General features: G+C 47.9%; 1 protein-coding gene across 2 annotated transcripts in view; it reads left to right on the forward strand.

The window, feature by feature from the left end:
• Nucleotides 1-14,333, forward strand: part of LOC146809360 (chaperone Ric-8A) — a 362,752-nt gene that overhangs the window by 289,322 nt on the left and 59,097 nt on the right. For both annotated transcript variants that reach the window (XM_085616159.1, XM_085616160.1), the window contains one exon: nucleotides 10,332-10,476. In XM_085616159.1, coding sequence (XP_085472285.1) covers nucleotides 10,332-10,476 — 145 coding nt within the window. The remainder of the gene's footprint in view (nucleotides 1-10,331; nucleotides 10,477-14,333) is intronic.

Raw genomic sequence — 14,333 nt, forward strand, 5'->3', positions numbered from 1 at the left:
AAGTAAGAATTCTCTGATCTGTCATGTTACTACTATGGGATGAGTTGTGATTTCACTGAGGTCAGGGTATGTGTGTATTCATGTGTAGAGGTGACCGCAAAACACCACCAGGCATGTCCACGACAGAACCCAGGTAACCTGGTTTGAAAACTAAATACCAACATGGCAATGTGTGAATACTAACGGGCTGGTCCCTATAAAGAGAAGAGGCTGCCCAAACTTGTGCTTAAACTCTGTGAAACTAATTGTATTCCCAAGTAGTAGAGGGTGAGAGGGTGTGAAACCTCGCAAGGCATTTAAGGGTATGATCCACCAACTTTTCTAGTGATTGAATATCTTACGTATGGAATGCAGAATTGAGTCAGCAGCAGATTGTTACAGTGGCAATTCCTAGCCCGGTCCATCCCACCCTTTGCGTTGAAAGCATAGCATTTTTGTTTTGCAGGCGGGTGGAAAGGTAGAGTGACAAAGGAGCGCAGTGGGCAGCTGTGATCACAGTGCTTTTCAATAATGGCATCAGAGATCTGTGGCGTAATGTCCTGCAAGATTAACGAGGTAGTGTCCGATGGGCAAAGCATTGAGGACTCATCGTCCCCGGATGAGTGGATCGACGCTGCATCTTTCTTAGAGCCATTGAGGGTGACTGCTATGCACTTCGCCTCACGGACAGCCCTCTGTTGCTCTCTTATGAATTACTCCAGGTCCGGCACTGCCACCAGGCTTGGAGGGCGCCGCTTGCGGTGCTGCCCACGGGATCTGTGTTTCTTTCGTGGTGTCTGGCTCCCCTGTCCTACTGCTTGTATGGGGACTTGAGAACTGACCGGTTGTTTCCAACCTGTCCCATGTGTTCTGAGGCGTGTCAAAAAATCTTGCCTTTTATCAGTCTTGCTTGGAACAGTGAGTCTTGGATATCCATTTGGTGGAGCTTCTGCTTTACTTGTTGGAATGAGCCCCGTTGGCACTGCACTCTCGGTGTGTAGTCCGGGAAGAACATCACGCGTGCATTCTCTAGTTTGACTTCCTGTAGTTTCCTCGTTTCATGCAATATTGCGTTCCTGTCTTTAAAGTGCAGTACTTTGAAGATAAACGGGATGGGCCCCATTCCTGGTGCTGGTCTCCTGGAGACAAAGCGGTGTGCAAGTCAATCGTGAAAAAGGAAGACAGCGAGGAGGCAGGCAGCAAGTCTCTGATCCATCGTTCCACAAATGCTACCACATCTTGGCCCACCGACCCTTCTGGCAAGTCAATCAGGCAGATGTTATTCCGCCTTCTCCACCCTGTCCTCCAGATGTTGTAATCTAGCCTCATGCTTGCTCACGCTGGTTTGAGTTCTGATAGTGTGCGTTCCATAGTCGTCACCGGGTCTGAAAGGTTTCGAAGGTCTGCATGAAGCAGCGTAAGGGCTGCTACTACGCTGTCTATTTTGGACTCCAGTGAGGCACGAGATCTTTTAATTGCATTCAGTATGGCATCAATTCTATCTTCTGGTGGGTGGGGCAGGTCAGGAGTGTCTTGTTGTTCTATTTTCATTATGGTCGAGGAGTGTGAGTAGGTTCCAGATCCAGTTCCTGCTGTGCGCCCCATTCCTGTGGTCTCTGCTGGGTGTGTGAGATAGCCCTTTATATTATACTGAGTTTTAGTCCCGGTGGGTAAATCAGAGTGAATGGCTATTACTTTGGGTGGAGCATACGTTAGTGGCAGCTTCTGGCGTGGCCCTGTGTTCCTTGTTTGTGCGCATGTGCCCTGCAGGTGGCGTCTCTGCAGCACAATGTAGAGTCCGCTGACCAGGAGTCCCACTAAAGGTACCCACGCTGGTAGTTCCCAGTGGTATATGGACTTTGCCAACGCTACCCCAGGGGCGCGCCCCGGCATTTTCGAGGGGGCTTAGGAGGTTTGCCTTACCTTGATCCAGCTGGAGAGGTTGCCCTCCAGGGGCAGAAGTTCTGGAATACCACCCAGCGAGCAGCAACACTAGGGGAATTGTCTCCCGGGTGCTGCTTGGGCGATGATAGTACGGAGTATTTCTCCAGAGTTTAGTTCTGGGGTCTCCAAGTGGCGTGGGGGTATTCCTCTTAGCTCTTCCTCAATAGTATGCGCTGGGTTCGTCAGCACCACACGGTCAGTATCTCGTGCGGCGCTCACCTCCTTGGTTCCGGTTTCACCGTTCAAGCTAGTCTGCAATGGGGCCCTTTCGCGTGAGTCGGGGCGCCGCCGTCGCATAGCCTGTTATGCAATCTCGACGCATCAGGCAGGAGAGGGCCGGTTGCGCACCACCTCCTCCTTGCTCCCCTTCACCGATACTTCACTTCGGACCGCTCCGACACGAGCCCGCCTCCGTCACTCCCATTAGGGCCGTTTCTAGGTGTTTTGCCGCCCTAGGCGAGAATTGAAAAATGCCGCCCCCTCCCTTTTACTACCATCACTCTCAGGCCTGATCACTCTCACCCCCTGTCATCCAGGCTAGAAGAATGAATGCATTCAGCCCTGTCAAGAATCACGCATCAGGCGTTCGACTAACGCATTTCAGTGTGGTGGGCTGCATCACCGCACTGAAATGCAATGTCAAGCGCAAGCAAAGCTGCCAAGGTTTCAGATTGCCATGTGTGACATTTTCATAATTTCAGGCTAATTATGAGTGACATTTTAGCGACTATGTGTGACACATTCTCGCAAGCAAAATCAAGCCTCAAAGACGAGGGAAACAGAAATATCAGAAATTAAACCCATATGAGCAACGAGAAACTCTTAAGAAGATCTTAAAACTGTTGCAAAGTACCAGAAAATTAAGGGCAATGACGTAGTGCCCTTGTAACTTGCTCATACTGTTAAGCTGGGCAGGACGGCCCGGTGCTGGAGATATCGTTGTTTTTGTCTAGAGTGTGGCGCCGCCCACGGCGCTATAACTAGGCAAATTGCAAGCAGCACTAGTCAAGCACTACACTAAAGTCCGCTAACGCGTCAATGCTTAAACTGAGCAGAGAAAGACTGCCTGACTGCACACTTCTCAGACTACAGAGGCACAGCAGGCAGCTCAAAATGTACCCAATTTTATAGCACCCATTAGAAGTAGCAAGTGTAACTAGATACTGGGCTCTGAGGGCACACTTGCTTCTTTCGGAGGCCAGCAAGCGAACCTGTGGCCAAGGCAATTAGCAGACCTCATGGTGGCCGCATGGAGTCACAGCAGAGGTGCAACTAGAGCCCAATTTCGGGTGGGGGTGTGGGGGGTGGCTAAGAATTTTTTTTGGGGGGGCTAATTATTCCAGCACTAGGCAGAGTGGAGATGCAGGGGCTCTAAAAAGGGGTGAATACACAAAGAAGCCTCGTTAGCAAGCAAATGGTCTTTTAAAGATCTGTTAAGTACTCCGGTGCGGCTGTGTGTGTGCCCGGGAAGCTGTCTCAGCCCGGGCTGCCAAATGGGCGTTGCGCGCCCGAGTCACAGCGTGGCAATTCTGGCTCGCACTGCTCTCTCGGCTGGACAGCACACTAGACACACTGTTTCAGCTAGGTCCTTCGGTGGCAGGATATCGGATGTTGGCATGCGGTGCTGCCAATGCCATATTCCGTGGCCAGGCAGCAGGCCATTGTGCGCCACCAGTAGCATTGAGCCAGGTGGTTTGAGGCGGGTCGAGTCCATCACAGGAATCGCCAGTATTGGACCCTGATACCGCGGAGGGGCACGGTGCGTTGCATTGCTCACTCTGTCGGCTTTGCAATCCAGGCACGCAGGTTATCGGTCCCGAGACCAAGCAGTGTGTGGCCTCCACTCTCCACCTTATCCCTGCTGCCGTGCAGGCCAGTTGCTTTGCCCCTTAGCCCCCTTTACAGAGTCAGGGCAGCAGCACCTACTCCAGTCCAGATGCCCCGAGGCAGGAGTCGATGAGCGCCTCAGCCAATCCCTGCAAGTGGTGCAATATAATCAGCCCCGCGGCCCTAGGAGCCACCACCCGTGGCTTCTCCCGGCCGTCTCACCTCCTATGCAGCGCAGGGACGTGCGCTGGGGGCCGCAGGCAGCGATATCATCAGCACCCCCCCAGGGCATCAGTTCTGGGGCGTGACGGCCGTGGCTGGGAGGGAGGCTCTACGGTCTCGCTGCCTTTGTTCCGATTAGGGTGACCAACTGGCATTGGTGCAAATTCAGGACGGTGAGTGTAAAAATTCAGGACAAAGGGTCAAAATTCAGGACACAAATTCAGGACAGGAGGTCAAAATTCAGGACAAAACTTCAGGACAATAGGTAAGTTTTACAGACACAGGTCGCGCAATAGTATATAAGTAAGCCCAGCCATATCCAAACATATTCAACCATTTGCAAACCTATCCATCATGTATCCTTCCATCTATCATTTCACTCATCCATCCCTTCATCCATCCTTTCACTCATCCATCCATTATCCATCCATCTACCCTTTCCCCATCCATCTGTAGTCATCCATCCACTCTTCTACCCATCCATCCACTCATCCATCCAACCATTTACCCTTTCACCCATCCAGCCATCCTTTCACTTACTCATCCATCCACCCAGTCACTCATCCTTCCACCCATCCACCCTTTCAGTCATCCATCCATCCTCCCTTTCTCTCTCCATCGACCCTTTCACTTAGCCATCCTTCCTTCCATCCATCCATCCACCTACCCATCCATCTACTCATCCACTCATGAATCCATCGACCCTATCACTCATCCATCCTTTCTCTCATCCATTTATCCCTTCACTCATCTATTCATCCTTTTGTCCACCTACCCTCCCTTTCACTCACTCATCCATCCTTACATCCACCCTTTCACTCATCCGTCCATCCATTCACCCTTGCACTTATCAATTCATCAATCCATCCATCATTTCAGTCATCCATCCACCCACTCACTCATCATCCACCTTTTCACTCACCCATCCTTTCACTCATCCATCCACCCTTTTACCCATCCAGCTACCCTTCCACCCATACATCCGCTATTTACCCTTTCTCTCATCCATCCTTCCACTCAATCATCAATCCATCCATCCTCTATCATTATCCATCTATTCAATCTTTCATTCATCCATTCACCCTTTCACTAATTCATCCAGCCATCCACCCATCCCTTCACTTACTCACTCGCCCACCTTTTCATATTAATTTTGAACTGAGCCTTTTTGAGAAGAGGCCCATCAAGAACTTCACCCTCGCTGCAGGAGCCATTCCAGGACTGGGACAAAAGCCACCCAGGGCGGAGACAGGAATCACCACAGGCAGGGCCGGACTGGCCGTAGCGGGCACCGGGCAATTCCCCGGTGCGCAGCACGGGTGAGGGCCGGTGAGGGCCCCTGGGGGCCGTTTTTGTTACAGGGCCGATTTTGAAGTATAGCTGCAAAATCGGCCTTGTAACAAAATTGGCCGAAAACCGGCCCTGGCAAAGAGCTCAGCGGCACTCCCATCCTCCTGCTGGGGTTAGGGAAGGGGGGCAGCCGAGCACTTTGCCAGGGCCGGTTTTGGTTCCCAGTCTGGCCCTGACCACAGGGGGGGGTGGGGGGGAGACATGAGCCATCACAGGCGGATGGGGGGACAGGAGCCACCACATGGGGGGACAGGAGCCATCACTGGGGGGGGGGGCAGGACCCATCACAGGAGGGGGAACAGGATCCACCAGGGTGGGCACAGGGGTGGGCATGCAGTATTCTAGTATCATCTTGGTCTCTTCCAGGGTGGGGTAGGGCTCCTCACCCCCTCCTGGACAAGACAGCGAGACGACAGGCTTTCTTTCTAAAATGTTAGTTTTGCCATCCCCCACTGTGATGTACAGTACTTAAAGGAGATAGCCCAAGAGAACTGATTTAACCGATTGTCCTCCATACTTTGTTAATCAGTGTGGTGGGTGCGATTGTGCCATTTCTTTATTTTATTACATTATAGACTGCATGTTTGAAGAACCGAGATTTGCTTACAATTTAGTAACCGTAATTAAGCTCTGTGAAGATAACCACGTGCTGCCTCCGTGTAATCAGGGCCGGTTCTACGATTTTTGGGGCCCTGGGCAGGAAGGGAATGTGTGAGGCCCCTCTAAATTGCAGAGACATGACGCATTCAGGGCTGTTTGCATCTGAATAGATGCCCCTGCTCCAGAAGCTGCAGCCCCTCCCTCTCAGTCACCTTCAAGCACCTCTTAACAGTTCATCAAGGGCTGAAGGTGTGAGGGTTGCCATCCCGCTGTGCCTCTCCAATGCTGCTGGGTATCTGAGCTTTGGTACTGCATCGGTGTCTGTTACACCCGACCTCAACGGCATCGGAGTCAAGCAGGGAGGTGGGTGGAAGCTGTGCCGGCTTTAGGGTGGTGCGATCGGTGCCCGGTTAAAATTACGGACAAATGGCGTCCGTTAAAGAATCCTTCACGGACAACGGACAGACGGCCGAAATTACGGACTGTCCGTGAAATTTACGGACGGTTGGTCACCCTAGTTCCGATCGTAGTGTGGGACAGGCTCTGGCTGGCACTCTCCGTTTGAGGGGCCTGAGATCTGCCCCTGAGCTGCACCGCAGCAGCCCAAAACTTCTGAAGAACTGCCATGGTGACCCGCCTATTGTTTCTGAAACAACTCTGACTGTGACGTCTATTAATTACTTTGTACCACTTAGCAGGCCGAGTTCTAGCAGCTGAGCCAGAGCCCCCAAGCCTGTCAGGAGGACCGCCGTGCCACTGCAGCTGTAACTGGTGCATTATAGCAGCCCCTCTTTAGATATAAAAGGACTTGTATTTTGCCGCCCTACCCATTTTGCAGCCCTAGGCGGTCTCCTAGTCCTACCTAAAACGGCCCGGACTCCCAGGTGCCTTCAGTCCGTCCCCTGATGCTAGAATTCAGGTAAGATCTTGGTGGTCGCTGCTCCCTATGCCACATCCCCTCCTGGCAGCACTTTTCAGCAGTGCTGATCGTGGCTCACCACTAGGCTTTGGCTCCGGCCCTCTCTCAAGGTTTACGGTCTCCGCTCCTCCTGCATCCTTCCTACCCGTTCTTTGCCGTCCGCTTTTGGGCAATTCCAGAGCGTTCGCCTGGCTCCGTGTCACGCCTCCGTCTTCAGGCCAGGCGTCTCTCTCATACACACGATTCCAGCCAGGGGCGCAACCAGAGCCAAATTTCGGGGGGGGGGGGGCTAAGAAAAAATGTCGGGGGGGGGGGGGGGACTGAATGTTTAATCAATAGGCAGAGTGGAGCTGCAGGGGCTCTTAGAAGGGGTGAAACAACAGCGAGGCCTCATTAACATGCAAATGGTCTTTTAAATACCTGTGAAGTGCACGGGTGCGGCTGTGTGTGTGCCGGGAATCATCCCGGGCTGCCACACACGACGGGGGGGGGGGGGGGGGGGGCTGAAGCCCTTTGAGTCCAATGGGTGTTGCGCGCCTGATTCCAGCCCATGCTTCTGCTCCTGCCACGGGCCTGTTCTCGGTGTCTGTGGTGGACCAGGCGTTGATTTTCAGCTCATTTTGCAGCAGGGTAACCCAGTGAGAGACATGGGGGCTGCCGCTGTGCCGTATGTCGCTGAATGCCGATTCGTAATATAGTAATTAGACGGATAAAGTAGATATGTGGCAGAGCGACATTAGTGCACGTCTGCCATCTTGCCCCTGCAGGCCACGCCCCTTTACATCAAACACCATAAAGGGAACACATGCACTGAGGGACCAGTCAGTGGTTCCTCTGTCTCTGCAGTCAAAATACCACGTGTCTAGCAGAGAAAAGGGACGAGAACCCTTCTATAAAGCGAATTTTCCACATGAGCCTATAGAAGTGTACATAGATAATAAAAGCACAGCCTTAGTAAAGAAAAAACGCAAATCAGTTATAAGGGGATGCCTAAAATAATACAGGTAGCCAATTTTATTAATAGTTCTAGCAAGTGTAGTTGTAAGAAATTAAATAGTCTCAGTTCCTGGGTCAGTTACTGCTAGACAGTATCTGGGCTAGCAAACAGATGAGTCCTGTCAGCATACAAATGTACTTTTGGAAGGAGTTTCCTGATGGTTTTGTGGTGTCTGTTTAATCCTGTGACTGTTTCTTTATAACTTCTTACACTCACATACTGGCTTTATAGTTTTGTGCTGTTCCTTCGTCAAAAGTACGGAGGGGCTTGAAGCCTGAATCCAGCTTGGAATGTTTTAGTTCGATATACAGACACTTGGGGCCAGATGTACGACCTTTTTTGCGGCCGCAAACTGGAGATCCTCCTGTTTGCGACCGCAAAAAAAGGGTAATAGCATGTACAAATGCTATTTTGCGAGTTAATGACTCGCAAAATAACATTTGCGACTCTCACTATTAGGAAGGGGCATCCCTTCCTAATAGCGAGTCAACATGTTCTGTACTAATGTTTTGCGGCCGCAAAACACTCGCAGTTTACCACCTACTTCAAGTAGGTTGTAAACCACTTGCAAAGGAGAAGGGGTCCCTAAGGGACCCCTTCTTCTTTGTGAGTATGTGGGGAAATATTCTTTAAGAGCAGGCCTGCCCTTAAAAAATTAATCAAACGTTTCGTTTTTTTTTTTTTTTTAATGCATCCCGTTTTCCTTGAAGGTGCTTTATTTAAAAGCAGTCCCAGACATGGTGGTGTGCCCAACAGGCCACCATCCCTGGGAGGGCCTGTCATTCCCAATGGGCTTGCAAATTGCGAGAGGCTCATTAATATTCATGAGCCTCTCAATTTGCGAACCTATTGGAAATCGCAAACAGCGTTAAACACACTGTTGTACATGCAAAATAGCGCCTCGCAAATTGCGAGTCGCAATTGGCGACGTGCTATTTTGCGCGTCGTACATCTGGTCTTTAGTTCACACAACCGGTTAAAACTGCGACTACATATACAGAATGCAGTCCTGAATCTGTTAGTCACAAGTGAACACAGGTTACCACACTGGGTACTACTAGAACATCTTTGGTAGTCCTTGGCACTTATTAGCACAGGAGTTGAAGGAGCTACAGAAAATGATCACTTTGTTTGACTCATCGCTCTGTCTTCCCTTTATAATGCCACTGGCTTGTAGCATAAAGGCCTAACGGTGCTAGTCTCAGGTGAGTGACCGCTCGCATCTTCCTAAGTGAGGCTCCTCTGTGACAGACAGAGTTGTCGCACAGATCAGCATTTTATGGGGGAATTCAGCCGAACCTGTTATCGTTGCATGTATCAGTTTATGCAGGTAGCTAATTAGGCCCTTCTCAGCTGGCACACACTTTTGGGGTGGAAATTAATATTTTACTTTAAACTGTACCACCCACTGACTACTTTAGTAACTTGGAAACTAACCCCTTAATAGGAGAAACATTTTTGGAGAGAAACATATAGCAGTTTCAAGTTGACATTTCTCTCCCTGGCCTAACCTAGGATAGTCTGACGTTTATCAGAGTTTAGCTGCACTTGAGAGTCTAGAAGACAAATCAATCTACTCTAAAAGAAAAGGGACGAATGGGCCAGCTATACTTACAATGCATTCGGTTAAAGTGATCGCAATTTGTGCACCAACTGTCAGAAATGCATTTGTATTTTGCAAACCGACCAATGCCTCAATTGGTTTGTCCACAAAAGACCGAATGGTAGTGGGTAGCGATTAGCAGCCCGACTAACCTCATTAAGATTAGTGAGGTAGGTTGCAAATTGTGAGCCACTAAGATTGGTTGCCATCACAGGGATGTTGGCCTGTTGGGACAGACCATCATTTCTGTGATTGCTTTAAAATAAAATAAGCTTTATTTTTTAATGTAGCTTGATTTCCTTAAAGGAAATGGGACGTGTTTTTGAGAGAAAGGACAATAAAGGAAACCTTTCATAGCGCTTTTTGCAGGAGTAATGATTGGCCTACTCCCATAAAATGTGTTTTTTCAATATTCACAAAGGGGAAGGAGCCTCTCTTGGAAGACTTTGTGTTTCTTTATATTGTTGGTCAAATTTGAATGTTTTGTGACTGGATTTCGTTTGTTTATTAAGTTTAATGTTTAGATAAGAGAAGATGTGTGGTGAGAATTAGAAGGGGTACCACATACTATAAAATAATATAATAAATTAAAACCTGAGGTGGAGAAGAAACATAAATGCATTTCTACACTTTTGCGCATAAGAGAATGTCCACATTGAGGTGGGCTCGTAAATGCATATGCGTGTTTTCTAGGGGCAAAGATGACATTTGAAGGGGATAGTTATCGCATTTGGTGGGAAGAGTTACTCTCTTTTATGGAATGTATTTGTTAGTTTGAAGTACATTTGAGGGCCAGTGAATACGTTTTTAGTTGACATCCTGTAATGGTTGAGGGTATGGGAAAGCTCTAAAAGATAGAAACGGACACTGAACTTTGCCTCATCTTGCAGGTCCTTCCACCTCTGCGAGATGTCCGGAACCGCCCCGAGGTAGGGAACACCATACGAAACAAGCTGGTGCGCCTGATGACACATGTGGACACTGACGTGAAGCACTGTGCTGCAGACTTCCTCTTCGTTCTCTGCAAGGAAAATGGTGAGTGATTACTGCTTCCTCATCACATAATTGTATGGTCCCATAGGGATGCCTCCGTGTGAACGAGAACTGAGGGTCATGGATGGGCGCGGAGTTCTACCCACCTCTGCTTCATAGCCCTTGATAATAGAGGGGTGATTTTGTCCAATTCATGCTACCCATCCTCTGATGTGATTTTAAGATTTGGATATGTAGTGAGACTCATTACCTCTAAGCTAGAACACATATAAATGTTGCCATTGCTCACTATCTGTGCTGCTATGTCCAGTTATTCCACCTTTTTGTGGCCTGTGGTGGGAACTGGTTCGGGATAGTGGGACCACAGGGGCTCAGGCCTTAAACCACTGATACCCACGGTGGACACAAAACTGAAATCCAGTAACACTGCTCTAGCTTTTGATCTTAGCAAAACAGAGTGATTTATGGCTTACTCAGAAAAATTATGTGGGATTAGAGAATTAGTAGTCAACAACATAGCATTAATATAAAGTAATTAATCACTGTTTAGCCAGTGCTTTCTCTTAAGAAGGCCAAACAGTGATCAATTACTTTATATTAATGCTATGTTGTTGACTTCTAATTCTTTAATCCCACATAATTTTTCTGAGTAAGCCATAAATCACTCTGCAGTTTTTTCCTGTTTCCATTACTCTTGAGAGTTTTTCAACTGTTTTTCTTCAACAACTTCTACAACTTCAAATTTTTACTGGCTGACAAAGAGAAAAAAGGCCTTTTTAGAGCTTGTGCCACCTGCTCTAAAAAGAGGCTTTACGTGGATGACCCTCACAAGGACTGCATCTATTGCCGGTACCCAGATCACAAGGCCAAAGATTGTAAGGTATGTCGTACCTTTTCCACCAAAACCTTGTGGGACTCTGAGGGACGTCTTCTGACCTGGCTCCAGAAGCTAAAGTCCAGGAGAGAGACTGTCTCCAGTGACGATAGTGATGAAGCCTTATCTGCTTAGTCTTCAAGGAGATCACTAAAAAGGGGGAGATCTGACCCTTCTTCAGAAGAACGTTCTAGAAAAGCCTCTAAAAAGACCTCTTGTGGGTCTGACAGGCTTAGTCCAAGTAAATCTCTTCACCGAGGTGTAAAGCAGAGGAAAGGACTTACAACAGGAGTGACTACAGTGAAGAAATCGAGCTCTGTACCTCCATCTTCTCTTCCTGAGAGAAGGAAAGCCGTCAAAAAAACATCCTCTGTTCCTACTGGGAGAAAACAGCCTAAATACGTCCCACCATCAACAAAGGTGTCGACGACACCGTCAACGAAGAATCTGTCATCATCGACTCGCAGTGACAAGGTACAGTCTCATCAGCCCGCTCAGATGACGGGATCGTCGCCGAGAGTTTCCTTACTTTCAATGCCCACAGTTCAACCTCCATCGTCGACGGGGGTGACGACGGATGCTGGGTCAGCAGTGACGACGATGTTTAGAGATGCAAGTCTCCTTTTTGACATTAAAGTGTCAAATCTTGCTTGAATGTTGCAGCCTGCTTGATAAGCGTGCTGGGGGTTTTTATACGGCACTTGGGGTACACTTCAAAGAGGCATCCCCTGTCACAGCCTAATGTTAGCTGACACTTAGGCAGGTCCCTTCTTATGTCTTCCTCCCCCCTCCCTTCCCAGCCAGGAAGGTCCCAATCACAGTGGGCCTATTTTGACATTACAGTGTCAGAGCCTGTTTGACAGGCCTGCTGGGTTTACATGAAACACTTTATAATAGTTTGGACACACGTCAAAAGAGGGAAACAGGATGTCAAACACTTGTGTATCGAATATGTGGTTGCTGAAAAAACAGCTGTTATACCAGACATCTGCCTCTGAGTTTGTTGTGGGCACAGGACCTGCCTCAAACTGGAGTTTAGTGTCAGGTATGGGGGGATACTAGAATTACCAAAGTACACTCCCCACACACTCCCAGCCCTGAGAGCTAAAGTTTAATGTGGGCAAATGCTTTTTGCCATCTTGCAAATGCCCAACGTGGGTGAACATTTGCCACATTGGTTAGGGTGTCCCCATGGGACAATCCCACCCACTAGCTCGATCAAGTCAGACATAAATATGGCATCACCAGGCACCCTTTAGAACTTTCCTGGATCTGTGGAAGATCAGAAGAGTACTGAAATAGTTGTCTGAAACCTAAAAAGACCCTTAAAGAACTGGACCTGTGCTCCCTCTTGTACCCATGACAAAGAAGCGGATTCCAAGGGTCATAAGACTGACCTCCTGTTAAAGCTACAGGGACACTACAAGTTACACAAGGCCTTTTCCTGCAATTGTCTCCTTACCAGGCACAACTGGACCTGGACTGGATCCTCTGTGGGCCTAAGCCTGCCAGCTTGTGAGTCAATAAGTGCCTTCCTTCAGTTCTTTCTCCTAGAAGACAAACTTGGTTAGTGTATCGGATCTTGCTCTATCGCTGTCCGCCTCAAATTAGGTCTGGCTGACTACTATTGGCATGCTGTGCTTCTTGGTTCTATTTCAACTAAAACTTTAACAATTCATATCTTTGGTTTCGCTTAGTGGATTTTTGTCATTTTAATTTCTTTATTAATCTTTGGGCTATTTTTCCAATTTTATTTTTTATTCAACGTTATTGCTGTTTTAGTACGGCATACATACTTCACATATTGCCTCTAAATTAAGCCTGTCTGCTCTGTGCCAAAGCTAGCAGAGGATTGAGCTCAGGTTAATATAGATAGGGACTTGAGTGGTTCACCCTAACAAGGATTGTGTGTCCAAATGTCTTGGAAATTATAAATACATTGTATATTTAAATAACACATGACCAATCCTGAATCAAACAGAATAAATATGGGTCTATCAGTGAAATCCAGGCTGAATATTTAGATTTCACCATTTTCAAATGTCACCAGTTACCATTAATTGTACATCCGCCTGAATTACTTGTTTAAAAGACAGTCAGCTTCCACCACAGGGCCTCCTCCTCTTTGCAGAGTTCACATTCCTTCTTTTCAAAGCTTTATTTTGCTGGGCGCCTGTGTTTGAGCTTGTGTGTCCTATGTAAACAAATGCAGCTCATGCTTACAGATTGCAGGACTGCATGAGCGCTGTCCAACTCAGTCTTTGCTTATGCACTACATGCCAAGTAAAAATAAATTAATTTATAATTTCAGTTCAGGGCATGCATAGCTCCCCCAAACCAGTCAATAATATGCATACAAAAGAGCAATTCACCAAACAGCCCTTTCTGTAAGTCTGCACGACTGCTGATAGTACATAAAACAACATTGCCCCCTTGTGGTAGAAGGATACAATTTCAACAGCCATGCGGTCTGTCTTCATGTCATTTTGGACGCTTTGTCTCACTGCACACTACTTGCATAACTGCCAAGGTTTCAGATTGCTGTGTGACGTTTTCATAATTTCAGTGCAATTGAGTGACATTTCAACGGCTATGAGGGACATTTTCTGGTGAGCAAAATCAAGGAATGAAGACGAGGAAAACCTAAATATTTTAACCCATTTAAGCAACGAGATGGTCTTTAGAATCATGTGGTCAATCACAAGAAGTTAAGCTGACACTTCATCATAAGCAGGAAAAGGTAGTTGTGTCTATGTCATGAGATTTATGTCAGAAATTAGCCTCTTGGGTGCAACATAACCTGGAGTGGGTCTTAGAATAGCTGCAGCATGCATTTTACTTGCACTAGGTCATTCATCTGCTTCATTTTTCATTGTAGAAAGGGAAACCTTTCTGATGCCACAGAAAACAACTCAATACACAAATCATGCTTAGCCATTATGTCCAATGTGCATAGAATCTGCCATGCTTGTATTGTCCTCTCCCACCCTTCTTAGTCTCCTGTGTCACATTTATGCAATGATCC

This window comes from Triturus cristatus, chromosome 7 (assembly GCF_964204655.1).
Source record: "Triturus cristatus chromosome 7, aTriCri1.1, whole genome shotgun sequence".
Taxonomy (NCBI): domain Eukaryota; kingdom Metazoa; phylum Chordata; class Amphibia; order Caudata; family Salamandridae; genus Triturus; species Triturus cristatus.